Source organism: Delphinapterus leucas, chromosome 6 (genome assembly GCF_059928025.1).
Source record: "Delphinapterus leucas isolate spDelLeu-1000000601 "Yukka" chromosome 6, BTC_Dleu_Yukka2, whole genome shotgun sequence".
Taxonomy (NCBI): Eukaryota; Metazoa; Chordata; class Mammalia; order Artiodactyla; family Monodontidae; genus Delphinapterus; species Delphinapterus leucas.
The window spans coordinates 76,174,233-76,201,209 of NC_143134.1; the positions used below are offsets into that span (position 1 = coordinate 76,174,233).

Genomic DNA, 26,977 nt, shown 5'->3' on the forward strand with positions numbered 1-26,977 from the left:
ATTAGGGAAATGCAAATTAAAATCATAATTGGATACAACTACACACTCACTGAAATGGTTAAAATCAAAGAGATATAGTACCAAGGGTCAATAAAGACACAGAGGAACTGAAACTCTCCTACAAGTGTTGGGAAAGTAGAATGACATAGCCACTTTGGAAAACAATTTGCCCGTTTCTTAAAAAGTTATACATACACATGCCATATGATACAGTTATTCTACTCCTAAGTATTTCAAGAGAATTGAAAGCACATGTCAATGCAAAGATTTTTACATAAATGTTTATAGAAGCTATCTTTGTAATAGCCGAGTGCCCATCAATAGATGAAAAGATAAGCAGTAAGCTATGGTATATCTGTGCAATGGAATATTACAAGGATAAAGCTCAAAAATAATTATGCTGAGCAGGTGAAGCCACAGTCACCACCCCAAAATAAACAGAACTGTATTATTTCATTTATATAAAATTCTTGGAAATAAAAACAAATTTCTAGTGTTAGAAAACAATCAGTGGTTGCCTGGGTATGTGGCAGAGGTGAGTAGAAAGGAATGGGATGGAGCAATTATAAACAGGCGTGAGAAACTTTTGAGGCTGAGAGATAAGTTTATCTTGATTGTGATGGTTTTCATGCGGGGTATACGTATGTCAAAATAAATTGTGCACTTTAAATACAGGCAGTTTCTTGTATGTCAATCCTAACTCACCAAAGCTATTAAAATCATTGATTTGATAAAATATTGAGAACTTAAAACTGACAGACAGATTGCGGGATAAAAAGAGACTTTGATAGTAAAGAGACTTTCATTCCAGAGCAAATCATAGCATGAAAGTTAATTCTTGCAGTCTTGCCTACTTGTTTATGTTTGTTGGTTGTTTTGCCTTATCTATTGTTGATACTAATTCCTTGGAGTCTCCAAAAGAGGGTTTTGATATAGAATGAGCAAAAATTCTCTCCTTTAAAATTAAAAATGACCCATTTGTCATCATTATAGCGGGAGGAGAAGAGTTTCTCGGCTGATTATAACCCAAACTTGTTATGAACTGTGGAATTAAAGAAACCTCAGCTAAAGTTGGAGTTGGGACAAGCCTGTAGGGGGCGCTGTCATGGGTGCCATGCATCATCAATTACTCCAAACAGGAAGAAACCTACGGATACAACTCTGACAGGAAAGTGTTACCTATATTACTATTCAGAAGGAAGAAGAAAACTCTGCCCTGGGACAGTCCAGCCAATCAGAAACTGTAGCAACCCAACCAATGGGAAGCCTTCATACTTGGGACTCCCAACTTCCTCCAAGGGATCCGTTATTACAGCTGCTCCAACTCTCCCCTCTTTCCTATAAAAGCAAGTTCCCCTTCCTTGTTTCTGGATTTGCCTCTTGTCCACCATAGTTCACATATTCTGAATCCAATTCCTCCGACTGCCCCTGAATAAACTAGCTTTTGCTGGTAAAATAGCTATCATATTATTAAAATTGACAGAAGTTATAGCCAAAGTCTAGTCTTAAAAATCATTACTGAGTACAAGGGAAGTAGACTGCCCAGCTTGATAAATTGATTACCATTGTGTCTTCTGAGGGAGATTAGAATATAAAAGAAGAAGAAATAGACCTAGTGTGGAAATATAAAACTACTCTGTATAAACCTGGATTCATTTTACAGAAATAAGTAGGAAGACTTTGGAACCCATAGAGCTCAGGTGGAGAGATTCTGTTCATTATCTGTCCTCTTGCCTCAGCTAAGCTTCCAAATGGATGAAAAGTCTTTACAGAGAGGCTGCGTTACCATGGAGTACAGTTTTCTGTTGGATTTGGGTCTAAGGAGAACACAAGGGAGGAGTATAGAGGGATGGCTGGCTTGTGTCTCAGTGAGAATTATGAAAGGCAGGTGAACAAGAGGACAGGACACCAACGCTTGTTTTCTTGCTTGGACTTCGCCATTTGACTGTTCATTATAGTATTCTGGAACTGTAGTATATAGTTACTGTTTTCTTCTTGTGATATTCTCATCACATTCTTTCTGCTGCTCAGTTCCACACATTCTGGCTCTTCAGAAACTAAACGTTAACGAATTTAAAGTGAGAATACTGAATGAAGCAACCTGTGAGACGCATGGAATATTAAAAACTTAATAACTGGGACCAGGATTGGTTGCTATTGGCATAAATTTTGTATGTATACCCAAATAATAATGCCACCCTTTGAGACTGTCTTGGAACAGTCATTTGAAGTTAAGAGAGACACCCCCGCCTAAATCAACAAAAAACAAGAACATGGAAATGAGGAGCTGTTTGGATAAATGCATTCTTTCCACTTACTGTGCACCAAACTCAACTTTAAAAAACAGTTAAAAGATTAAAGCCATTAAAACCTGCCTTAGTTAGAACATTATCAAGAAGCATTTAAAGAATACTTCATTTCTAATGCTGTCTTATTGGTAAAGTACCTTTAATTTTGCCAAAGCAATTTCATATCTCTTTCTCACAGGTTTTAATTATAAAAGCTATCTTAACACTTTACACATTTACATACAATTTCCTCCATCACCTAGCCAAGAAAATTTCCACCAACACTGCATTTTTTAACACAATATACATATGGCCATTATTTTTCCCTTTTTTTTTTTAATTCTCAAATGTATTTTACATCCTGGTTCCTTTCTTCTGACTCATACTCATTTATAGACTTTCACATTTCTATTCTTTCTAAGACCCATTGTTCTTCCTCTCCTTTCTCACTTGAAAAATATCCATTAACGAGTAGCAAAGAAAAGCATCTTGGTATAGGACAGCCTGAAGGCTTTGGAGCCATGAAGACCTACCTGTACTTGGAAGCTGGCTCCAATGCCTACCTTGGACTAGTGACAGAACACCTCTGTTTCTATTTCAGCATCTGTAAAGTGGAGATAGTAATGGTATCCGCCTCACAGGGTTGTTATGGGGATTAAATGAGATGATGCATGCTCCAAAACAGAGCCACCCTCACTCCTCCCTTTTTTTGCCAAGTACTCTCAGGATCTTTTTATATTAATGTGCTAATACCAGCACTGGTTGAACTCCATACCCTGTGCTCAGTAGATTATATATACTATCTTATTTAATCCTTACAACCACTATATAAGTCCTGGTATCATCTCCAGCTTGCAGAGGAGGTATCTAAGGCTTAAAAAGAAAATCAAGTCACTTGTTTACTCAAAGTTACACAGTGGGTAAGTGGCAGGACTGAGACTTGAGCATCCCCTTTCCTGTTTCAGAGCCCGAGCCCTGGTCTACTGACTGCCTTCTTGCTGAATTTCTGTATCTGACTGACCTCCATATCCTTCTTTTGGAGAGATCATATTTTCCTTCTTGTTTTTAGATATATTTTCTAACTTTGGTTTTATATTGGTCTTATCACCTCAAATATTTTGCCAAGCCAAAATGGATATAAACAAATTTAATACTGAAATTAAATTTATTTTTTGGGTACAAAACCTGTCCCATGAGTTCCCATCTTTAACTTTGAATTCTGTAGCCACTTTCTAACATTGTAGCAATCTTGCCTGCAAATCCATTGACTCCTTAAATCATCTTTGAGATTGCCTGGCATTTTAAATGTCTTGTATCATCCTTCCCATGACTTTTTCAGGCTGTCCTTGTCCGTTGGGTATCTTTTTCTCTCCAGAACCATACTCCCTCCTCACCAATCTTAAAACATAGGCAGTAGAAATTCAGAATTTTCTCTCCCATTCTATCTTTTTCACATGGAAATGGAATAATGGAAAATTATTCTAAATTCATCGGACCTTGTGCAATAGAGCCTGACTGAGTTGTTGATATTTGACTTCTGAGGCTTCCTCCTGTGCCCCACATCTGGGCAAGTTGACAAGACAGCTCAGGTGCCCCCTCCTTCGATGCCAGCAGGTGGTTCAAACCTCACAAGCCCCTACCCACCTGCAGAAAGCTTCACCCTGACCTCAGCCCCTAACCACAATAAAACCCACACCACTCTCCCCTCCTTGCTCTCAAGTCATTTTGAATAAACTTGGGGCCTCCTCTGCTCTCTCCAGAAAGTCTTGTTATATGAATAATAAACCTTTCCATACCTCTTGCTGTGGTGGAGGCATCATTAATCTTGACGTCTGAACCAAATTTGGGGCAGAGGGTCCATTCTGTTCCTGCAGAGTCTCCACAACACCTTGTACTGAAGGAAGCGTTGGTTCTTCTTCCTCTCATGAATCGCCTTCTGAATTTGCTACCTTATATAATATTTGGTACCCAGAAATTGCTCGACTGCCTCACTGCTGTTCTAATGGTGACTCTTAAATCTCCCTTGAGCTCAGTGTATCTCCTGATTTTTTTTCCCCTTGTTTGCTTAGTGTAGACCAAAAATTCTCACCAACCCATTCCTTATTTTGTACTTCTTTATTACTAATATTATTCCCCCTTTCTTCTATGTTTATGCTTTTCTACTTTGGGTTGCCTCTTGCTCCAGTTTCTGTACTGTACTCTTTATTCACTTCCCACAAGTATTACCGAATGCCAGACATGATCACGCAGAAGCAGACAGATTTACTGGGAAATGAGTATTTCCAGTCATGGTTTCACCATTTTTCAACCAGCAATGACTCTTCTACCTTAACAAACAATGGTTATATATGTAGAGTGAAGGTTACAAATACTGCTTATAATTATTGGAAAGTTATACTTTAAAAGTCATTTATTTTCAATTGGAAAGGTAATATATGTATATGGTACATATATAGTAGACAAGAAAGGCTCCCTCTTACCTCAGAGTTCCCCCCCTTCCCTAGAGGCAATCACTGTGACAGTTTATTAGGTATACTTCCAGAAGATTGCAAAGCAAACATTTTATATGTATATATATGTATGTGCATATGTGTGTATGTGTATATGTACATGTGTATATATGTACATATACATACAAGCATATTTTTAAATTATACTTTTATATATACTTATAGATACGCTTAAAAAAAACCTCACAAATAGAAATATGTGGTACTAATGTGGACATGAGAGAGCTTGTCTATCTTAAATTCTGTGTCCCCAATGCTCAGACACTATCTGGCATTTAGAAGGTACTCAATAAATAGTTTTTGAATGAATGAATAATGCTATTCACAACATCTATCCTGAGAAGTGTCCCATATCACACGTACGTTCTACCTCATTCTTTTTAACAGCAAATTTTATTCCATTTTCTAAATTTGTCATAATGTTTTTAATTGAGGCTGTGTGATGGATATTTAGGTTCTTTCCAACCTTTTCTTTATAGCAGATTAAATTTATGACAAATAATCTATGCAATGCTTCTCACATGTTGCTTTTACACTCTGATGCTTATAAAACTTTTTCAGGAATATGCCATAAAAAACTGATCATCCTATTAGAGGTTTGGGGTTTTCTGTTTTGAAGAAAAGCTGCTTAAACGTGAGAGAAATACCCAATAGAAAATGTGGAACGTGTTGACAAACAGGCAAAGTGGCATCCCTGACTGAAAAAAAGGTTAAGTAGTTTAGAACAAAGCAGTTGCTTAAAATTTTTTAACTTGTAAAAGCTCCCTGGGGCTTCCCTGGTGGCGCAGTGGTTGAGAGTCCGCCTGCCGATGCAGGCGACGCGGGTTCGTGCCCCGGTCCGGGAAGATCCCACGTGCTGTGGAGCGGCTGGGCCCGTGGGCCATGGCCGCTGAGCCTGCGCGTCCGGAGCCTGTGCTCTGCAACGGGAGAGGCCACAGCAGTGAGAGGCCCGCGTACAGCAAAAAAAAAAAAAAAAAAAGCTCCCTGGAATGAACAGATGTTATCTATCTGTGAATTGACCGTAGAAGACAGTGTTTTGTTTGTTTACCAGTTTGCTCTTGGACAATTTACTAGGAATTAGAGATTAATAATTGTAAACAATGAAAGTATTGCTTACATAGCAGAATAGGTATAAACAATTTAAAACAACTCAAATATATCAGATTGAGAGGAACAAAAAAGTCTGGGAGGGAATCCCTGATACATTAAAATTACCACCTGGGTCCCGGACTCCCTCTCATTCTGGAAAAAACAGACCCTAAAAGAACCGTTGGTCAATGTAACATTGCAATGCTGTTTGATTTATAATGGATAAACTAAGTAACACAGTCTAAAAAAATGTGAAATATACTTGGAAGATGCAAAATGGAGAATCTCACCAATGTGCCCTCCGAAGAAGGAAACTTAAGAACTGAGAGATTGATTCCCCATAAATGCCTGATTCACAGAACCGAGATGATCTCCTGACCAATGAACATCCGCCAAGAATCTCTCTCCATCCTCAGGGCAATGAACTCACTGCTTGGACTCTGGCCAGATGCCCCCTCTTTGCACTCCCTGTCCATAAATACAGCCCATCCTAACCCTCAATGGACTGGCCTGTAGCTTGCTGGAGCATGCATTTCCCAAATTGCAGTTCCTCTGCTATTCCTGACTCAATTTCTAGTAATTCGAGTTTGCCTTAGTTTACCTCTTTATTTAGGTTGACAAAGTTATATCATTAGAAGCTAAATTTAAACTAGCTGAGACAAATTAGGCAATTCACTTACACACAATTGGGAAGTACAGGGTGAAACAGGCTCAGCTGTATCCAAGGTTTCACATATCCTCAGGGTTCACTCAGGTTCTGCTTCTGAGCTCTTCATCCTCTGTACGTTTGTTACCTCTTTTTCTCCTGCACACACAGTTTTTTCATGCAGCCAGGAAAGATGGCCCTTCTCCGTCCCAGACTCATACAGTCCAACTTAGCAAATGCAGCAGACAAGAACTTCTTCCCCAACATTGTTGGGGCCAATCTGAATATCTGGGAGAGACACGGTATGGAAGCCCTCAAAGGATGCGGTTGGGTTGGAGGGATGCTACATGAAGATAAGGTCAAGCTACTAAGAGCTTCGGGGCAAAGACAAGAGTAAACAGAAAGCTGTAATTTCACGATGCTGTGTGCTCAGGGGCCCAGAAGAATGAGCAGCCAAATCTTTGTTTTTAAAAATGGACTCAACCTTCCATGGTTAATAACAGTGTTGCCTCATCTGAGTAAATGCAGAGTCTTTTGACCTTTATACTTCAATTCTCTTAAGTGCAACATTTTCTCATGAAAAACTGTATAGTAGTTTACTCAGCCCCTTTCCCCGCCTTCCTCCCACCCACCACTCCCCCATCTCAAGAAAAGAAAAGAAGCTTATTCTGACTTTCAAATGAGCAACGTTTTCTAGTCTATTTCCCCAGAATATGTTGACCTTATTGTTTCCATTGTGTTTCTGTATATGTTATCATCAAGATTTCAAGTAGTATTTGGGGGGATGGGGGAGCACAGAAGCACCGGGAAAAATAAATAAAAGCCAGTTTCAAAAGTAAACTTCAGGCAGCCTCATTTTGAAATGCCTTTTGGAGAACATGTAAACTCTCAGATATTTAAATTGGATGACACAAAATGTAAATATTCAAATGTGGAGACATTCCTTCATAGGATTCTGAAGAGAAAAAAATGATAAGACTTGATAATAAAAATAAAACTGAAACATGCGTAAAGGATGACTTGTTTAGGTAAATTTCTCAGAGTCCAACTGGGATTTCCATGGGTGGTGATAACAGAAAATTATTTTTTAGCATGCCCAAAGCTGATTATCCAAGACCAGCAGAGAAACACAGAAAGTGATTGTAGGCTTTTAAAAAGTGACTTTGATTTCTATAGAAAAAGAAAACATTTTTAGCCGTTACCAGAGGTACTTAGGAACAGTACCTTTCACGTCAATGCTGATCTCGACCCAGAAAGATAGAGAACAAGCAGTTTAGAATGCATTTATCCGTGGCTCCCTTAAAAATGGGGGAAGTTAGCTGGAATCTTGGGCGGCATAAACACTACATAATGAAATTAGCACATCCTAGAAAATAATAAAAGCTTGGAGAAGCTACAGACGATTTAGCACTTCCTCTCTGGGAGATCAGTCTATTTATAACTGTTATGCAAAAGAGTAAAAAGTCTGGCCTCGGCAGGGGTCTAAAATCTGCAGGAACCTCTCGGAAAAGACCCCAGTAGAGACAAGGCGCTGAAATCAAGGGGCTAAAGGGAGTAGGGAAGGGCTGGTATCCTGTTGCTTTAGGAAAATGGGGAAATTCTGCCAACACTGATGGTTTGCAGCTAGTAAAAATGCAAAGAAGATACAAGATCCTAAGGTTTCTCCTAGGACTAACAGAGAGCAAGCGTATTCTAAAACTGGTCAAATATGGTTGTTGAGAGCTGGCCACAGAAGAAAACCTGCCTGCTCTGAGTCTCCAGGCGGTGTGGTATTTCTGCCTGAGAACAACACAAAGGTCTCTCAGAATAAGCAAATCGAATTCGGTTTGGCTTTGTTATTATCACTCAAACACAGGGCTGTGGCCCTTTAAATCCTGCTCACATGTGTAACATTTTGCTTAGTTAGTTGCATTTAATAGATTTTTACTTTATGAAAGAACTATAAACGGAATGGAAGATACGTTGGACTCACCCTCCAATTATTTAGGCTCACTGTACCTATTTATAAAATTTACGCAGCCAGAGCTGGCCAGGTTGCAGACAGTCTCCACCAAAACACCCACTCTCAGAGGAGAAAGGAGAAAAAAAATCCGCAGAGCCTCTACCCAAGACACCCTACTGTCCCTGTTAGGGGACTGCCCTTTGCACTATGCAACAGAATACTTACCATTAGTATCTGAACATCTCACCTACAGAGAAACGTGACAGTGACAGTGGTCTCACTGCACAGGAGTCCTCACATGACAAAGAGATCACAGGGTCCCTTGAAAGCAGCATCTCCTCAGATGCTTTTTTATAAACTAAATAACAAGGGAGGCCAACGACAAAGGCAGTGTTCTAAGGCATTGCTGATTAAATATCAATTGAAACCTATGATAAAAAACAAATCTGAAATAATTACTTAAAAATAGGTATATAACCTAAAAGCTTAACCCTAAAAGCTAGTCTTGACCACTAACCTGGTGGCTCTTAACTAACAGACAGGCAGAGCATCTAGAAAGAAACATGCAGCCTTAGCTGTGCCAGGTTTGCATTTCAAACCTATCACAGACTTCACTGAAGTTAAAGAAAAAGGGTGGAAATGGAAACTTCAAAACTCAAGCCTTCAAGAGACATTTATTTTGATTACTTAAAAAATGCAATCCAGTGAGCACCATGTCTCATATTTAAAGCTGGTCTTTAAGAAATACTTAACTAAGAAATAGCCTAGAGCCTAGATAAGAGCCTAGCCTAGAGTCTAGAGCCTGGACTTTTTCTGCAAAGAGCCAGATGGGAAATACGGCTTTGTAGGCTGTACAGTCTCTGTCACTAATCCTCAACACTGAAGGTGTGTGACAGCAGCCATAGACAACATGCAAATAAGTGAGTGGTTGTGTTCCAATAAAACTTTATTTATGAACACTGACATTTGAATTTTAAATCATTTTCAGGTGTCTGATATAAAATTCTTTTTGATTTCTTCAACCATTTAAAACTGTAGCAGCCATTCTTAGCTTGCTGACTCTATAAAGACGGGCTGTGGATCAGATTTGACCAGGGGCCATAGTTTGCTGACCGCCACACAAACACCACCTGCCCATTCCACTTCACACTCTTTTGTAAACAAAGCCTAATGTAAGAAAACGGGACCCACCCATGAGAGAGAAACCAGGTGGTAACCCCTAGGATTAATGGAAGGCCATGTTAATTCTAGGGGTGAGAGATGGAGAGAACAAATATTTCTTGAAAACCTAGTACTGTGTTTAAGTCTTACTGATTCACTGCTCACAACAATACTACTACATTGTGTGTACTAATGTACTACTAATACTATAGTATTACATGTACATGCACACTTTTCATAGTTGAGGAAAGTGAGACTCAGAAAATTTAAGTGCCTTGCCTCCACCTGGTTCCCAGGTAGGGTTTGAACATGCGTTGGTCTTTTCAGAAAACCTTCAATGTGGTATTCTGACCTGGGAAGAACTGAGTTGATAGTGAAGATGGGAAGAACAAAAGCTGCACTCGGAAGAGATGAAGCTCGAGAAGCAAGAGCTTCGATGCCGGGGTGATGAGAGCACAGCAGCTCCAGAGGCCACCCCAAATCAACCCAAGCCAACGGGAGGATGTGACCCCCCAAGGTTGGCCTGCCATGGTAAGAGAGGCAGCCCAGAAGCAGACCATTAACAAATCGAATTTAATTAAGGCCAGACCATATAACAAGTTAACCCCAGTTGAAGAGCTAGGGCTTTAATGTTGCCGCTTTTTACAACTGTAATCTATATTTACTTTCTAGAAACTTTAGAAAAATACAGATAATATAAAAATTGCCCATCGAGATCATCACGTTTAACATTTTTGTGTAATTTAAATTCTTCTAGCCTTCTTCCTTTATGTTTTAAAGTGGGACTACGCTGTTCGTGCCACTTTGCACCAAATATATCAAGAACACGTTTCTGTGTCATTTCTCAAAGTCTAATTTGCAAAATGTCCCCCAAAACAAAGCAAACTGACCATAATCAAACAGGTTTGTGCAATTCTGCACTGTCAGAACCTCAGATGTTAACAATGCCTGCTTGATTAGAGCAAAGGTTTACAAAGATCTCCATTGGAGAAACCTGGTTCACTTTGCCCAGAGTATCCCTTATTTAACTTATTTATCATGGGATCCTTCTATAATGTAACATTTGGAAAATTAATGTTCTACAGAATATCCTTTGGTGAAAAGCTGTTCTATATCATTTGTAATGGATGTACCATATTCCATTGTTATTTAAAGAGTTCATTTGAGGGCTTCCCTCGTGGCGCAGTGGTTAAGAATCCGCCCACCAATGCAGGGGAGACGGGTTCAAACCCTGGTCCGGAGAGATCCCACATGCTGCGGAGCAACTAAGCCCGTACACCACAACTACTGAGCCGGCACTCTAGAGCCCGAGAGTCACAACTACTGAGCCCACGCACCTAGAGCCCGTGCTCAACAAGAGAAGCCACCGCAATGAGAAGCCCGCGCACCGCAATCAAGAGTAGCCCCCACTCGCTGCAACTAGAGAAAGCCGGAGCGCAGCAATGAAGACCCAATGCAGCCAAAAATAAATAAATTTCTAAAAAAAAAAGATTCATTAGAACTAAATATTGAGATTGCTTTCAAATTTTCACTATCATAAACAATACCACCATTTACACTTTTGCAACTTAATCTTTGCAGACTTTCATGATAATTCCTTGGACATGCAATTGCTTGGTCAAGGATATGAACATTCTTATAGTTTTTAAGAAATGGATGTTATCATTTATAGAATTTTGTTTTACATGAGAAAGTGAATGCTACATTTCACTTTTATTTCACTAATGATTAATACTTAGACATTTAATCAGGCAAATTTTTACTAGGTGCTTTATATTCTGTGACTATGCTAAAAGCAACATGTATTGATTTTACAGAGCAACTGAAACTCATACACGGCTGATGGCGGCAGCTACTAAAATGAATACATGCAAACTCTATGTATTAGTATTCTACCGCTGTATAACAAATTACCACAAACTTAAAAGCAAAATCATTATTAGCTCACAGTTCTGTAGATCAGAAGTCCGACCCAGTGTGGCTGAGTTGTCTGCTCAGGGTATCATAAGGCTGAAATCAAAGCGTTGGGAGGACTGACTGCATCCTCATCTAGAGGCTTTGGGGAGAAAGCCATATCCTATTTGTTGGCAAAATCCAGGTCCTTGAGTTTGTAGGACTGAGGTCCTGTTTCCTTGCTGGCTATCAGCAGAGGGCCACCCTCAGCTCCTAGAGACTACTTTTCAGTCCTTACATGTGGACCCCTGTATCGTCAAGCCACCAAGGATGCAGCAAGGACCCCTTGCACTTCAAATCTGACGTGCTCTTCTACTCCGGACTGGAGAAAACTCTTGCTTTTAAAGCAGTTGGTGTGATTATATTAGGCCCACCTGGATATCTCCCAATAAAGCCCACCTGGAAAATATATCATTAGGGCATGGATTCTTGGGGGCTATTTTTAGTATTCTGCTGACGGCCTTCTATGACTTCAGCAGTTCCAGTCCTAGATATATACCCAACAGAAGTGAGTACATATGTTCACCAAAACACATGCACAAGATTGCTAATAGAAGCACTATTCATATTAACCAAAACCTGGAGAAATTATTCAACAACAGTTGTGGAATATTCTTATAATTGAATACAGAAATGAAAGTGAACAAACTACACCTACTTACAATGACATGAATGAATCTCATAAACATAATGTAGAGTAAGTAGATAAATGTGTTTTGTGGGAGCAAATGGAGGGGTACCTAACCCAGCCCAGAAAGTGATAGAAAGCTTCCTGGGGGAAGGTACAGCTTTCACTGCAAAGGATTGGGGGAGCGATGGAGGAAGGGGAGGAGAGCACTGAATTTTAAATTTAAATAATAATATGAACAGAAGTAACACATCTGTAAAACTTATAAGCAGATGGGTATTATGAATGGATGGCAAAATAGTGGGGAAAAAAGGTGTGCCTAGCAAATTTGGCAGGGATCAGAACATAGAGAACCTTGAAAGCCATATTAAGAAGATTGACCTTAATCCTGTAAGTGATGGGGACATGGGCGGTCCTTGTGAAAGGAAGGACATGGACAGTTTATATTTGGGACACTGACACTGCAAAGTGGAAGATGAAGTTAAAAGAGGAAAACATCGAGGAAACTAGACTAGTTAGGAGGCTATTCAAGGAATACAGGTGAGAGATGATGGGAGCCTGAGTTAGCTGGAGGGAAGAGGAAGAGGGACAATATAAGCAGCATGGATGCCTCATACTCACCTCCCTTCCAGACATCTCTTCTTAAAGTCTTAAGAACATTTTTATAGTTTTAAAATTCTTATGGCCCAACTGTTTCCTAGAAAACATGTACCAATCTGGATTCCCACTAACAATATGCCCATCTCCCCCAGTTCTTGACAAAATGGGTGCTTTATATTTTAAATCTTCACTAAATGCATAGGCAAATATAACTGCACCTCATTTTTTTTATATTGTGTTTTTCATTGAAAGCATGGTGAACATTTTAAAATATTTATTGATTTTTTGTCAATAAATAGTGTCAATTCATACCATTTGCTGGATTTTTCTAAATATGTTTTTTCATATTGACCTGTAAGAAGTTATATATATTAAAGTACTAACCCTTTTTAAAAAATATTTATTTATTTTTGGCTGCGTTGGGTCTTTGTTGCTGCGCATAGGCTTTCTCTAGTTGCAGCGAGTGGGGGCTACTCTTTGATGCGGTATGCGGGCTTCTCATTGCAGTGGCCTCTCGTTGCGGAGCACGGGCTCTAAGCGCGCGGGCTTCAGTAGTTGTGGCACGTGGGCTCAGTAGTTGTGGTTTGCGGACTCTAGAGTGCAGCCTCAGTAGTTGTGGCAAATGGATTTAGTTGCTACTTGGCATGCGGGATCTTCCCGGACCAGGGCTCAAACCCATGTGCCCTGAATTGGCAGGCAGATTCTTAACCACTGTGCCACCAGGGAAATCCCAATACTAACCCTTTTGAAGTGCATTTTTCCATATCTGTATCTTTTAATTTTGTTTAGGCTAATTTTTCATTTATAATAGTTTCACATTATTAAATAGTTAAATCTATTAATCTTTCTGTTATTGGTTTCTACCTTTAGATTTGTATATTTGAGTTCTTTCCCAAATCATGATTTATGAATCTTCACCTATATTTTCTTCAAGTGCTTTAATCATTTTATTTAAAGCTTTAATCGATATAGGAGTTAATTTGGTATATAGTATGATGTACCTTGATTTCTTTTCAGATAATCAACTGGCTAAACACAATGGATACTTCCTGTTTTCCCCTTTGATCTGGAATGTCACTCTTATAAAATATATTAAAGTATTATGTCTTTAAAACAGGCTGTAGTTCCTGGTAGGGCAAATTCTCCCACTTTTCTTTTACAAAATATTCTTGACTATTCTTGTAAGTCAGGGTTAAACTAGCTTCCTACAGTGAATTGAGTCGTTTCCCATCATTTTCTATGCTTTATGTTTTAACAGTTTAAATTCTAAAGAAAATATTGGTTCCCTAAAGATTTGAAAGGTTTTGCCTATAAAATTATCTGGGTGCTGAAATTCTCTGACATTTGTCAACCTCTTTTATAGATTTTGGTCTATACTGTGCTATTCATCAAAATTGTTCTCCTAGGAAAGCCATTTAATCAAAATGTCCAAAATTATTAGATCATTATATCTATAATCTCTTTTCATTCGTAATATCATGCATTATTTAGATTTTCTATTTTTCTTGTTTTGCTTTTCAAAATTAACTATTACTGGTCTTTTCAAAGATCCACCTCTTGGGTTTATATGTCAATCTCACTTTAATTTTATTCTCTCCTCATGCTTTTCTCAGATTTTGCTCAATTTCTGGCTTCTTGAATTGATTGTTTTATTTGTTCATGGATAATAATAAAAACATATCAGGCTCTGAATTTTTCTTCTAAGTAAAGCTTTTGGGTATATCTTGGATATACAGTTTTCACTGTTTTTATTGACTTAAATGCTGATTATAATTTGTATTTTCTCTTTGATCTAAGAATTAGGACAATATTTTAATTTCTGGTATTTTAAAAATTATCCTTTTATTGTGAATTGTTCACTTTATTGCCTGGTGGTCAGCAAATGTAGTCTCTAATATGTTACTTACAGTCTTATTATATCATATTTTTGTACACATTCCATGAATATTTGAAAAGAATATGCATATTACCAAAATCCTCTCTTTTTTGGATAAGACTGTAGTTTTCATGAAATTCTCCTGCTGTTTTTTGTTTGTTTGTTTTTTATTTTTCTTTTTATGTATTTTGATGGAATGTTACTAGCCACTGTTACATCTTCAACATAGAATGTGCCCGTATAAAGTAATCCCCTCTTTCACCCAGTTTTTTTTACATTAAATTCCATTCTTTTTTGTTTTCAGTATGACTACTGCTGAATTATTTTTTGTTGGCCTCTGCCTTGTTTATCTTTACCAGATAAAGATAATCCTTGTCATTTCATTTTAGGTGAGGCTCTAGTGAAATATGCGCACGTGCATACGCGCACACACACACACTTTCATATTTTGATCCAAATTAAAAAATCTAACTTTAAATAAGGAGATTTAGGTGACACGTGGATTCTAATTTCCTTCTTATTTTGTTTGGTTTTCTTGTGTCTCCTTTCTTTTTCCTATCTTGTGCTGTGTATTGATCAAGGCTGTTTTTGTTTTGTTTTCATTTTCTACAAATTGTGCAAGAAATGACTATACTTTCTATTTATGATTTTCCACCTCATGATTACTCTTCCCCCTACCCAACCAGAGGTCTATTTCCACTATTCTAATGTACTATTCCACTATTCTAATAAGTCACCAATAACCTCAAATACCTAAATACTGTGGACACATTTCAGTACTAGTCTTACTCCAGACCCCAGTGACATTCAACATAATTGATTACTCTGCCTCCCCAACTGCCCCTTATCCTAGGACCCTGCAGTTTTCTAAGTTTTGTTACTTCTTGAGCTAACTTTCTATCTCCCCTCCCCTCTGTTCTAGACTCTAACCCTCTCTCTCTATTCTACCACAGGTGATCCCATTTCTGTGGCTTCAGTTACCATCAGACATGATTGTGACTTCCAAATCTCCAGTCCACACCACTTTTCTGAGCTCTAAACTAGTATACACAATCGTTGTTCTCTCAACATGTCCATGTGATGTCTGACGGGCACATCAACCTCAACGTGTCCCCGGACGAGTCCATGACTTTCCTTCACACCAGCTTTCTCCTTTCCTCCACCTTATCAAACTTCACTAACCTGTTGCTCAGGCCATAATAACCTGAGGGTCATGACGGGACCTTTTCATCATTCACCCCTGACATCCTAACATCTTCAAGTCCAATGATTCTGCCTCAGAGGGGTTTTTGGAACTATTCACTTCTTCCTACTTCCACTGGTCCAAATAACCATCATTTCTTGCCTGGACAAATGCTAGTCTCCCTGCTTCCACTCTTGACCCTCTAAAATCCATTTTCCACCCAGCACCCAGAAAGAGCTTCTTGAAATATATATCTGATCATAACCTTCTTCTGCTTGCAAACTTCCATAACACTGCCCAGCCCTGCCCTTAGAATCAAAATCAAACATCACATTGTAACCTGCAATACCAGGCCCCGTGATATGGCCCGTGCCAACCATCCCTACTTCCCATCCCCTCTCATCTTCCTTGTTTATACTCCAGCCACCCCACCTTCCTTGAGTTCCTCCAAAATCCTGATCACCATCCTGCCGAACTCCTCGTACTGGCTCTCCTCACTCCCTCTACAACTGTAGGCCTGGCTCCTCCGTGTCACCCAGGTCCCAGCTGAAATGTTTAAGTCCCCTTAGGGAGACTCAATCTAAAGGGGCCTTTCCCCAACACTCAAGTCACCCAACTCTATTTCCATCATAATTCTTATCACCATCCAAAATCACATGGATAATTTGTTTACTTGCTTATGTGTTTCCATCCACTAACACATAAACTCCTTGAATGCAGAGAGCTGGTACGTTTTTGTCACCTTCCTGTCCTCAGTGACAACAATGTGTGGCACTAACAGTTGCTCAATAAAATGAGTCAAATGCAAATAACCTGCTGCAGGCATAGACAGATGGAGGGTTGGATTCAGCAGATCCAGATTTAAATATGGTCTATACCACTTACTAGATGTGTCTTTTAGCAAGTTAGTAATTTCCTCATCTGAAATATGTGGATAACAATGGTATCTTCTGTAAGGAGCTGTACAGAGCTGCTGAAAAGATAAAATGAGAAAAAAGTCCTAAACACTCGGCACTGTGACTAGCATACAATAAAACCTTAACAAACACTAGCTAGCTAGTATATATCTATACTAGATTATACTACAATGACAGGTTTTAGATTCTCTAGACTAAATTACACACACACACACACACACACACACACACACACACTTTGGTATTCATCTTCACCTGGTTTAATGGGTCTATTGTTTTGCCTTTGAGACTTCAACTTGTGTGTTCTTATCAATATCATATCTCAAGAGAACAATCTGAGTAATATCCTCTGACTAGTTCCTGGCACACACCAGAACAGTTATGAGCTTTATAAACCTCTTTAAGTGATTTACCTGAAATATAAATATTCCCCTCCAGTATAATACAGTGATTTCACGTGGCCTCCGTTCCATCTACTTCCTCAGAGGTCTGTGAATAGTAAATACACACAGGTCTACACAAATATCTCACGTGTTGAAAGGCCTAGGGTAAGTCATCTTTGCACTCATCACAAGTTAAAGAAGTAACCCCCAATATGACAAAAACATGCCCCTTTTACAACACATAATGGCTGGAACAATTCAATCTTTATCATTTATTATTTTTATTTGGACAACATATATACATATGTACAAAATACCTACTGTCAGAATCCTCTTTTATAATTTCATTTGATTTACAAAAACGGGACAGCAAAATAACTTAGGTCACTAATACTGTACAAAAATAAAACTGATTAAACAGTTGTAAAGATCAGTATCTTACAGTGTTACAGATCATTCATCTGTTGTGAAAGAACATCTCAATCTATCCAGAGTGATGAGTACTGTGCTTAATCTACCTGCAAACTGACAACGAGTCAGTTTCTGTAATTATAACTATACCAAATATAATTCTCAAAAGAAGCATGATGTAGGGCTACACTTTAAAGCCACGGCATCGTTCCACAGTGGTGAAGGGCTTTCTTCTTCCCTAACCAAGGAGAGGAGTTATCTTAACTCTAAAACTATTAAATTTTCCAGAATATGACAGCTACTTACAGTATTAGATAAAACAATTTTTCTTTCTTTTGAAACACCTGCAACAGTCTTTCAAAAAATTCAGTTTGGTTAAAAAAGTAAACAAAAATTACTATCCTCCATTTGGATTTTTTAAAGTTAAATCCATGGTCTTTTTAATATAAAAAGTAATTGTTTCATAGTTTTAGTGTTCAACGAACTCTAGTAGTCCTATTTGAACCATATCTTGATAGAGTAAATCTAATTAGAATGCTGGTTCCTGTTTTGTGACATTTTAAAACAGGATTTATCACAAGGAATAAAAAGCCTTGAGTTTATACGTTATGTTACTATAACATATAAGAGAATATCAAATGTGTGTTCTTCAACGACTTGAAAAGGCAAGTAGCAACTTTTTTGGGGAAGTAAATTGTGCATTTTTTTTTTTTTAAAACAAGTTGCTGCATTTACAACCATCTAAGTGCTGGACAAAAGCCACATGTAGATTTACTCCTGAAACTACAAAGATTGTCTTTCACTGACTTTGCTTGGTTTTCCTTCATTTCGTTCTGTGAGGGAAAGATGAGTTTGTACAAGTTAGTGGGTTGCTAGGCAACGCCAAACTCCTCACTCACTAAAAAGCAGCATGCAGAGGGTCACAAGCAGAACCATTCCATGAGTTCAGTAAGAAATAGGCAGCCTAACCTATTTCATATGGAAGAACAGATGTCCTTAAAACTTATTTTGGACACAGAAATTAAAATTTGGTTTAAAATAAGCGTTTCAAAAATCTGAAACAGAGGTAGAAAGTGTTCTTTATTTTTCCTGACATGTTTTCCCGTGAGAAAACACTTTCCTTTTTATCCCATGGACTGCTCCCAGTCCCTAATGTTAAAAGCAGTTCTCTTTACAGAACTACTAATACAACTACGCTGGTTAAACAAACAAAAGAAAAACACCGTGCTAGTGATGGCTACTGTATTGGAAGTTGGAGTCAGCTGTGACCCATGCCGGCTGCAGGAGCCCACACTGGTTCTGAACTGGAAACAAGCATGTGTCAGGTGAAATGATGAATTCACCCCAGGTTTACACAACACGTCTCATAGCACACGTATAAACTAGAGTGCACCATAACTCCCTGTTTTAAATATCAGATAAAATTGTCAGAAAACGTTGTTTCTGATGAAAAAGAAGAATATGTAAACATTTCCCCCACGATCACTGCTGACTCCCCTATTTGAGGTTTCTTCTCAACGATGAAAACTCGGTTCATTTTTCTGACCACGTAAAGGCCAAAATTAAGTTTTCAGGTAAATGGCATATTATGCATATAGTGGTTGAGGCCATTTTAGACCCCTGGATACGAGATCTTATAGTGGTGAGGCTACTGATGTAAAAGATACAGTGTTGTGTTTTCATTCCTATATGTTCCATGTGCCTTCCTTCTCCAAAAGGGATGATTTTGCGCAGTCTCCTCTGAAATCATCGTGGTATCTTCCCTTAGCGCTCACTACTTATAGGGGTATGTTATTTTTCTTTTCACATTTCAGCTCCCTTTTCCTTTTACGTAACTCTTGCACCTGTTAGTGGCGGTTCTGTAGGAACATGGGACGGTAACCGACAAACCTTTTCCCCAAAGAATAAACGTTTCCAGAGCTAGTTACTGTTATGCACCCATTCAAATAAAACCCAACAGAGTCAAAGCCCTCGCCCTTCGTGGCATTATGGTACAATAAGAAGAGGTTAATTAAAAGGACCGGAAATTTTGGAAAAGTTAATAGAGTTAAAATTGTTTGTTCTTTTTTAAATTAAAAAATATATATACTACCCTCCTTCTCCTTCAGCATCTGTTGTATATATTCTGCCCTCACATCTCTGCCATGATTTCATAGGGAAACGTGTATACTGTAAAATAAGCAGATTATAACGTGGTTCCAAACAGAATGTCTGCTTCTATCCTTAAAGCATGTATTTAACTTATTCATCCTCTGCGTTAGAAAATAAAAGTGCAGCTTATGTTCAAAAAGTACAATTCATACAAAGCAAGGTTTGAAAGTTCTGTACTTACAGTAACCTTTCAAAGGTGTGTCTTGATTAGTATAAATTCATACTGCTTACCCATTGGCTATAAGTAACTTTTTTGTTTTCAAGTCTTTAGATGACAGATCATGCTGGAGTAGATGTGCTCTTGCTTGCATAAAGACAGCTGTGCTATGGCGTTTCGTATCTCAAAAGGTAACGTGATTCAAGAGAGTGGTTTTGCTAAAGAAACTGAAGCACACTCGTCATTACATTAAAAGGTAAGAAAACAATTCTGAGAGACAGCAAGCAGAAAGGGCCCAGAATCACTGCGTGATGCTACAAGTCAACTCACCCAGTCAGACATATGTACACCAGTGTTGAATCTTTAAAATTCTACCCCAGTCTTGGCTTTAACCCCCTCCCCACACCTGCCACCCCTCCACCCACCCCCAAAAGAAAATTAAGAAGAGGAAAAAAAAAAAAGCATTTATCTTCCCTCCAACAGTCAGAGACGGTTCAGAGTTGCCTCTGCAAGGGGGACCAAGTGTTGACTTTGATCTTAGGCTACAATGTGCTTTTTAAAAACAACGCAGGGAGAGGAAAATTAGACTAGTGACCAAAGAACAGCGACTTCCTGTGCTGGCAGCGCGCCTCTTCTGGGCCGTGGTTCCCACCTGTCTGTTCGCTGGGAGTAGTTCGTCCTTCCGGGTCCGTCCCTCCCTGGCTCGGGTGGGCAGCACCTCACAAAGGGTTGGCCAGCGCCTTTTTGGATCGCTTGATCATGCTGGGGTGGAACTCCGTGTGCCGCCGGGCGTGCTTGGTCAGGTGGTCGCTCCTCATGAAGCGCTTCTCACACAGTGGACAGCGGAACTGCTTCTCCCCCGTGTGGGTCCGGTAGTGGCGGGTCAGCTCATCGGAGCGAGAGAACTTTTTAAGGCAGTCTGGCCACGTGCAGGGAAAGGGCCGTTCACCTAAAAGAAGAGAATCAGGGATACAGGTTAAAGAACGTGTAACCGAAATTCTCCAGGCTGGTCCTGGTCAACCATCCCCATGACTCAGAAAATAACTCCTTTGTGTTCTGGGCCGAATTGTGTGCCCCCCATTCATAGGCTGAAGTCCTAACCCCCAGTACCTCAGAATGTGGCTGTATTTGGAGATAGGGTCTTTAAAGAGGTGATTAAGGTTACATGAGGTCATGTAATCTAATGACTGGTGTCTTTATAAGAGGAGATTAGGTCACAGACTCGCAGAGGAAAGGCTGTGTGAAGATGCTGGGAGAAGGTGGCCAGCTACAAGCCAGGGAGACGGGCCTCAGAAGAAATTGACTCTGCCAACATCTTAATCTTGGACTCCCAGCCTCCAAAACAGTGAGAAATAAATTTCTATTGTTTAAGCCACCCAGTCTGTGGTACTTTGTCATGGCAGCCCTAACAAAGTAATACCATGAAGAAATTGCTGAGAATCATCTTCTCTAGGTAAATGAGCTTGCTATTTGTACCCAATGGATCCCCAAGAGCCTTGGAAACTATATTTTCCAGTTTTTGTCTACACGGTTGCTGGTTTCACGAGTTCTCTCCGAGGAGTCAAAAACCTTAGCCCTTTGCTAAACTTCCTGGCATTGTACAGATGGAAGAGAACTGGGGCATCTAATCCAACCAACCTCCCACCAGAGGCAGGCATCTCCCCTTAAGCTCCTGAATGTTTGGCCACCCAACCTCTGCCTGAGCAATTCCGGTGGCAGAGCCCCTTAGCTGCCAAGGAAGCCTGCTTGTTTCTGAGCATCCCTGTAATAAACACTCTTATTGATGTGAAACCTGCCTTCCTGCGAAGGCCATATCTTAAGTTATATTGTCTTAACACTAAAAATTAGTTTTTTCCCTCTGCCACATAATAATCCCTTAACTATCTGAAGACTGCTATCACGCCATTCTCTAATCTTTTCTGGTCTAATTGAAACAATCCCAGTTTCGTCCATATTTCTCATAAAAGAAGAACTCACATAATTCTAAAATAATAACATAAGCGCAGGCACAGCACTAAGGGTTTCACACGCATTATCTCACTGACTTCCTACAGGACACCCCACGGAGGTGGCCCGTTTTACAGAGGAGGCTTAACACTTGTCAGAGTTTCCACATCCCTCCCATTACAGTTGCTCTCCTCAGATTCACGCTATTGTTTCCCCATCCCACTTAAAACGCAACTAAGCCCCGCCCTCCAGACATGATCAGGCCAGCACTGGGGGCCTCTTGACCCCTGCATTGGCAGGGGAGAGTCTGTGTCCATGTTTGTTGGGCAGGACACACACAAGCAGAAAGGCAGGAAGAGCTGCTTAAGATCAGAGTCTTGCTTGCTCTTCTTGTGAGTGACTGTCACCACCCCCCAGCTCTGAGCACCTGCCTACCTACTCCTCACACCTTTCCAAGCACAGCCCAAAGCAGCTGCTTCACAGACTCAGGACACAGACTCTGGTTTCCACAGAACTCTCCAGACACTCCTTAGGTAGGTGTGAGGAGTGAATCTTTTCTCACTCCTGTTCCCACCTTCCTGGAACCCAGAGAGAGGCTCAAAGGGGCTGCAGCTGCCCAGCGTGGTGCATCTGAGTCATCCAAAAATGATTCTTTTCCCCCAGCTTCTCCTAACCTGTGCCAGAGATGTGAAAATAAAGATAATAACAACAAAATACCTCTATCACCTTCGTGACTAAGGTTTTACTTGCTGTTCTCTAAGCAGAGATATAGCCATCATGCCATGTACAACCTACCTGCTCTTATGGGAAACGTGATGTGGGCAAAACAAATTTGTATAAACAGATTCACTATACACAGGTCTAAGTATAAATATTTCCTCACTGAGCTCTAAGCTGAAAAGCTACAGCAGCAAAAGGCAATAGCAAGCCAGTGAACCCTGAGCCCTACCCAAGGTGGATGATGCACGAGGATACTCAGAGGGCCAAAAAGAGAGGGAGAGGAAAAAAGAAGCTTCAGACTGAACCCTCTGAAAAATCCAATGACATGGAGTTGAAAACTACACTTTTGCAACTTCTGTTGGATTGAAAAGCATTTTTACCCAGTTCAGCAGAACTTTTGAGCAAAAGGCAAAATGCAGGTTATCATAACCCAACAAGGTTAAGCTTTGCTGGGCAAGGACAACATCCCATCTGACCTCCGTGCTACTTGTGCTGTCAAGCATTTAGTAAAGGCCTCAGCTCTGTGCGTGTGTGCGCGCTGAGTCTGCTCAAACTCCAGGTCGCGCAGGTGACCAAATCCTGCTCAGAAGTTCCCAGACCACAGGAATATTTCCGGGCTATTTCTGAATCAGACTGCAGCCAAGTCCTCACTAACCCAAATGAAGAATCTAGGGGAGAAGTGTTCTTTAAACATGTTATGTTAAAAAATATAATGAATAGTTAGAATTCATAGCGTGATAAGTTGTAAAAAAAAAAAAAACAGACCAAAAACCCCTGTCTGTTGTCCCTTTCCTGAAGCCCTCTCTCCACTGCTTGATGATTTGGTGGGGAGGAAAGCAATGACAAGGAAAAGTTCTGTGTTTTCTCAACACTTGTTAGGACAGACACCCATCAGATGTTGTTTCCTTGAAGGAGTGGTAACGTGGTTTAGTTATTCACCGGCAGATGTTTCTTTCAAGCGAGTCATGAGGGGAGATTAATTTATTTGAACGGATCTGTGTCCATTGTGGGAAAAATGGGTCAGAAGACCACTCTACTGTGTGCTAAGACTGGAAAAGAAATAAGGCACCCCTTGTTTTAACAAGATGGAAGTGGTAGTGGAAAATCGTCATGAAGCCTGAATCAGCTGCATGTACTGGAGATCTATTAAGCATTTATATGCTTATGATTTACAAAGATTTCAAGTGTAAGAAGGGTCCATTCCCACTGGATTCCCTTTCGGTCTAGCTTATGGCTACACACTCTTCACTGCCCCTCACAGTTGGCATGTGATTGTTCTCATTGCTTCTAATCCAGGTGCTGTCATTGACCTAGCATCCTTTTCCCTGAGTGCTTCAGAGACACAGGGCCACCCACAGAGCCCAGAGCAAATAAGAGCCAACAGTATAGCCTTTGTTAGATTCATATAACGTGTATAATTCAAGCTTACAGTTTCCAAGCGTTTAAAAATAGATCTACTTGGAAGTGAGTTGCTGGTCTAAAACCTCTAGGATCATTTTGATTTTTCTCAGATCCTTTGGGAAAGCATTAGGGGCTTTTGGTCAATGATCTAAATCAGGGGTTAGCAAACTATGGACCATAGGTCAAATCTGACCTGCTGGAATAAAAATAAACACTATTCCTATACTTAGTTTTTACCAAATGGTTGAAAAAAACCGAACAGTAACATTTTGTGGCAGGGGAAAGTTATATGAAATTCAGGTTTTCATGTCCGCATACAGAGTTGCATTGGAACACAATCATACTCATTGTTTATGTATTACCTATGGCTGCTTTTTCACTACGACAGCAGTGTTGAGTAGTGATAAGAGATCGTACGGACCACAAAACCTAGAATATTTACTATCTGGTCCTTTATAGAAAGTTGGCTGACCCCTGATCTCAATCTGCAGGCCTGAATTTCTATGTAGTGTACACCAGAATTTGTAATTCCAAATGTCTTCAGGAGCCAGACACATAAGAAAAGTGGGTGAAATGCCAAGTATATAAGACCATGGATTGTAGAGGAATCTGGGGCCAAATGGGGAGTGCTTTCCACACATAAAGGCATTCAAATTCGACACTTGATGAAACACTGTGCCAGCCAAGCAGTGTGTGTTCAGGGGACCTGGATTCTTCTTGGGGATTTGCAATTTGCAGCCCTTTGAAATCATCCACCCCTTTAACCCAGTGGGGAGTTTGCATACAACCTATACTATAGGATGCATTTCCACATGTTAGTTAATGATAGACCCATATTAAGGTATCTAGAAGAAGATACGTGTTTTTTTTTTTTGCGGTACGCGGGCCTCTCACCGCTGTGGCCTCTCCCGTTGCGGAGCACAGGCTCCGGACGCGCAGGCTCAGCGGCCATGGCTCACGGGCCCAGCCGCTCCGCGGCATGTGGGATCTTCCCGGACCGGGGCATGAACCCGTGTCCCCTGCATCGGCAGGCGGACTCCCAACCACTGCGCCACCAGGGAAGCCCCAGGCCCTTCCTTTCAGCTCAAGGCTAAGGCCCCCAAAAGAACGGTTAACCTTCTTTATACAGAACAAATCATATGGTAAAGCAACTATCAGTTAAAGAATATTTAAACTTGTCTTTCGTATTAATGAGAGAGTTACCATCCTCCTGGGGGAAAAAAATAAAAAAGAACAGACATGTACTCGTGCTTTATTTCTGGCCTTCACAGGAAAACACACCCAGAAGCAGTGACACAATAAAGTCTGCTTTACTGGAGCAGAGCTGGTAACAGCACAAGTTTCTGTGCATTCTCATTATTTATATACCACTTCCCTTCCCCTTCAGCAACAAGCTCAGCGCCTCTCACTGACAGACTCAGCTCTGAGTATAAAACATACTGGATCAAAACGGCTACTGAACACTCCATCAAACGTGTAAAAGGCTTTCTTTGCAGAGACAGGTCAGGCCTCCAGAACTCTCCTGGGTCTCCAGTGGGTTCAAGAGAAGCGGAGGGGGGGCCTTCTGGCTATGCACTCGCTAACTTGATGGCTCATTGCTTTTAAGGAGCCTCCACCCTACCCGGTGATTAGTTGATTAGTTGATGATGTCAAGTGAAGCTTATTCTTTTCGGTAAAGTCGTGAAGTGAACAGTGGTGAGCTTTCCATATAGAGGGAGAATGAGGACAAGTACGGGGATTGCTAACTGGATATATCCAGCCCTGTCCAAGCTCCCCAGAGCTCAGATGGACAGCCATTGCAGTCCTGGCCTAGGGTCTCGACCCTCCCCCTCCCCCCTCTGATCCTCTCTCTTCCCCTCCCACAACTCCACAGAAGAGCCCAAAATGGGCTAAACTTAATTGGGTTTAAGAGGGTTAAAAATACCAACTCTGAAGCTTCCACTGCTTTGAGGAAAAGTAACCCAATCTAGTAAAGCAAATCTAAGGGAATTGGGCCTCCTTTTCAAAATAGAACTCTAAAAATGTCAATTAATAATCATAGCTTCGCACAGCCGTACAAAATCAAGGCTGTTTCTTGAGGAAAAATAGTGTTTTTCTTAATTACAAAAAAGCAACTAGGATTCCAGAGATAAAAGGATAATTTGATATTGGAAAATCATAATGATATTACATGTCATTTAATAGGTTAAATTCACCCCCACCCACACTCATATCTTGCCTTCATAAATGCAGAACAATATCTGATAAAATTCAACATCCATCCCTAATAAAAGCTTTTAGGAAAACAAAATAGTTCCTTAACAGAATAGAAAATATAGATTCAGACCCTTCCCCAGCAGGGTCAACAGTAAAATGAAGGCCGCATTCCCACGGAAGTCAGGCAAGGCAGGAATGGACTCCTGCCCCAATCACTGTAGCTGTTTAACGTTGTTCAGGAAATGCTAGTGAGTGCAATTAGATAACAAATTAAGAAGTAAATTGTGGGAAGGAGGAGGCAAAATAAGAATTACTTGCAACTGATACAACTTCCTATTTGGAAAGTCTAAGATAACAAAAATTAAAAATGCAGAGCAGAGACTGGCACAGCACTGTAAATCACCTATACTTCAATAAAAAAATTGAAGAAAAAAAGGCATTCATAGGTGTAAATATACAAAAGAGCAATGGTTTTCTTATATGCTAAGCATAGTCAGTCAGGATAAGCCCACCAATAAAGTTCAGGACCTGCATGAATAAAATCATAAAACTACGATATGAAAGGAAATGAATAAATGGGACATTTCCCATGTCCCATTGATGGCAAGACCCAATGTTCTGAATATGGCAATTCTGTACAAATTCATCTATGAAATTAACACACACCATAGAAATTCTTTTTTCTTGAACTTGACAAGATTATTTTAAAGTTCATTGGGAAGAATAAATACCCTCAACTTGCCAAGACAATTTTGGAATAGAACAATAATAAATGAGCACTTGCAATACCACTTATTAAAATGTATGATTAAAGCTGC

At 40.0% G+C, this 26,977-nt stretch overlaps 1 protein-coding gene across 3 annotated transcripts in view; it reads right to left on the minus strand.

Moving 5' to 3' along the window:
• The window catches only part of KLF9 (KLF transcription factor 9), a 54,683-nt gene that overhangs the window by 12,300 nt on the left and 15,406 nt on the right, over nt 1-26,977 (minus strand). The window contains exons 2-4 of one of the 3 annotated variants that reach the window (XR_016393569.1): nt 19,970-20,844; nt 17,207-17,282; nt 1-16,849 (exon numbers count right to left, since the gene is read on the minus strand). The exon at nt 1-16,849 is cut by the window's left edge and continues 12,300 nt beyond it. Coding sequence is in view for 1 of the 3 variants with exons in the window: in XM_022573530.3 (XP_022429238.1) it covers nt 20,615-20,844 (230 nt within the window). In the remaining 2 variants the exon portion in view is untranslated. Of the gene's footprint in view, nt 17,283-17,433; nt 20,845-26,977 lie in introns of those variants that run through there. The other 2 variants (XR_016393568.1, XM_022573530.3) reach the window with 2 other exon arrangements.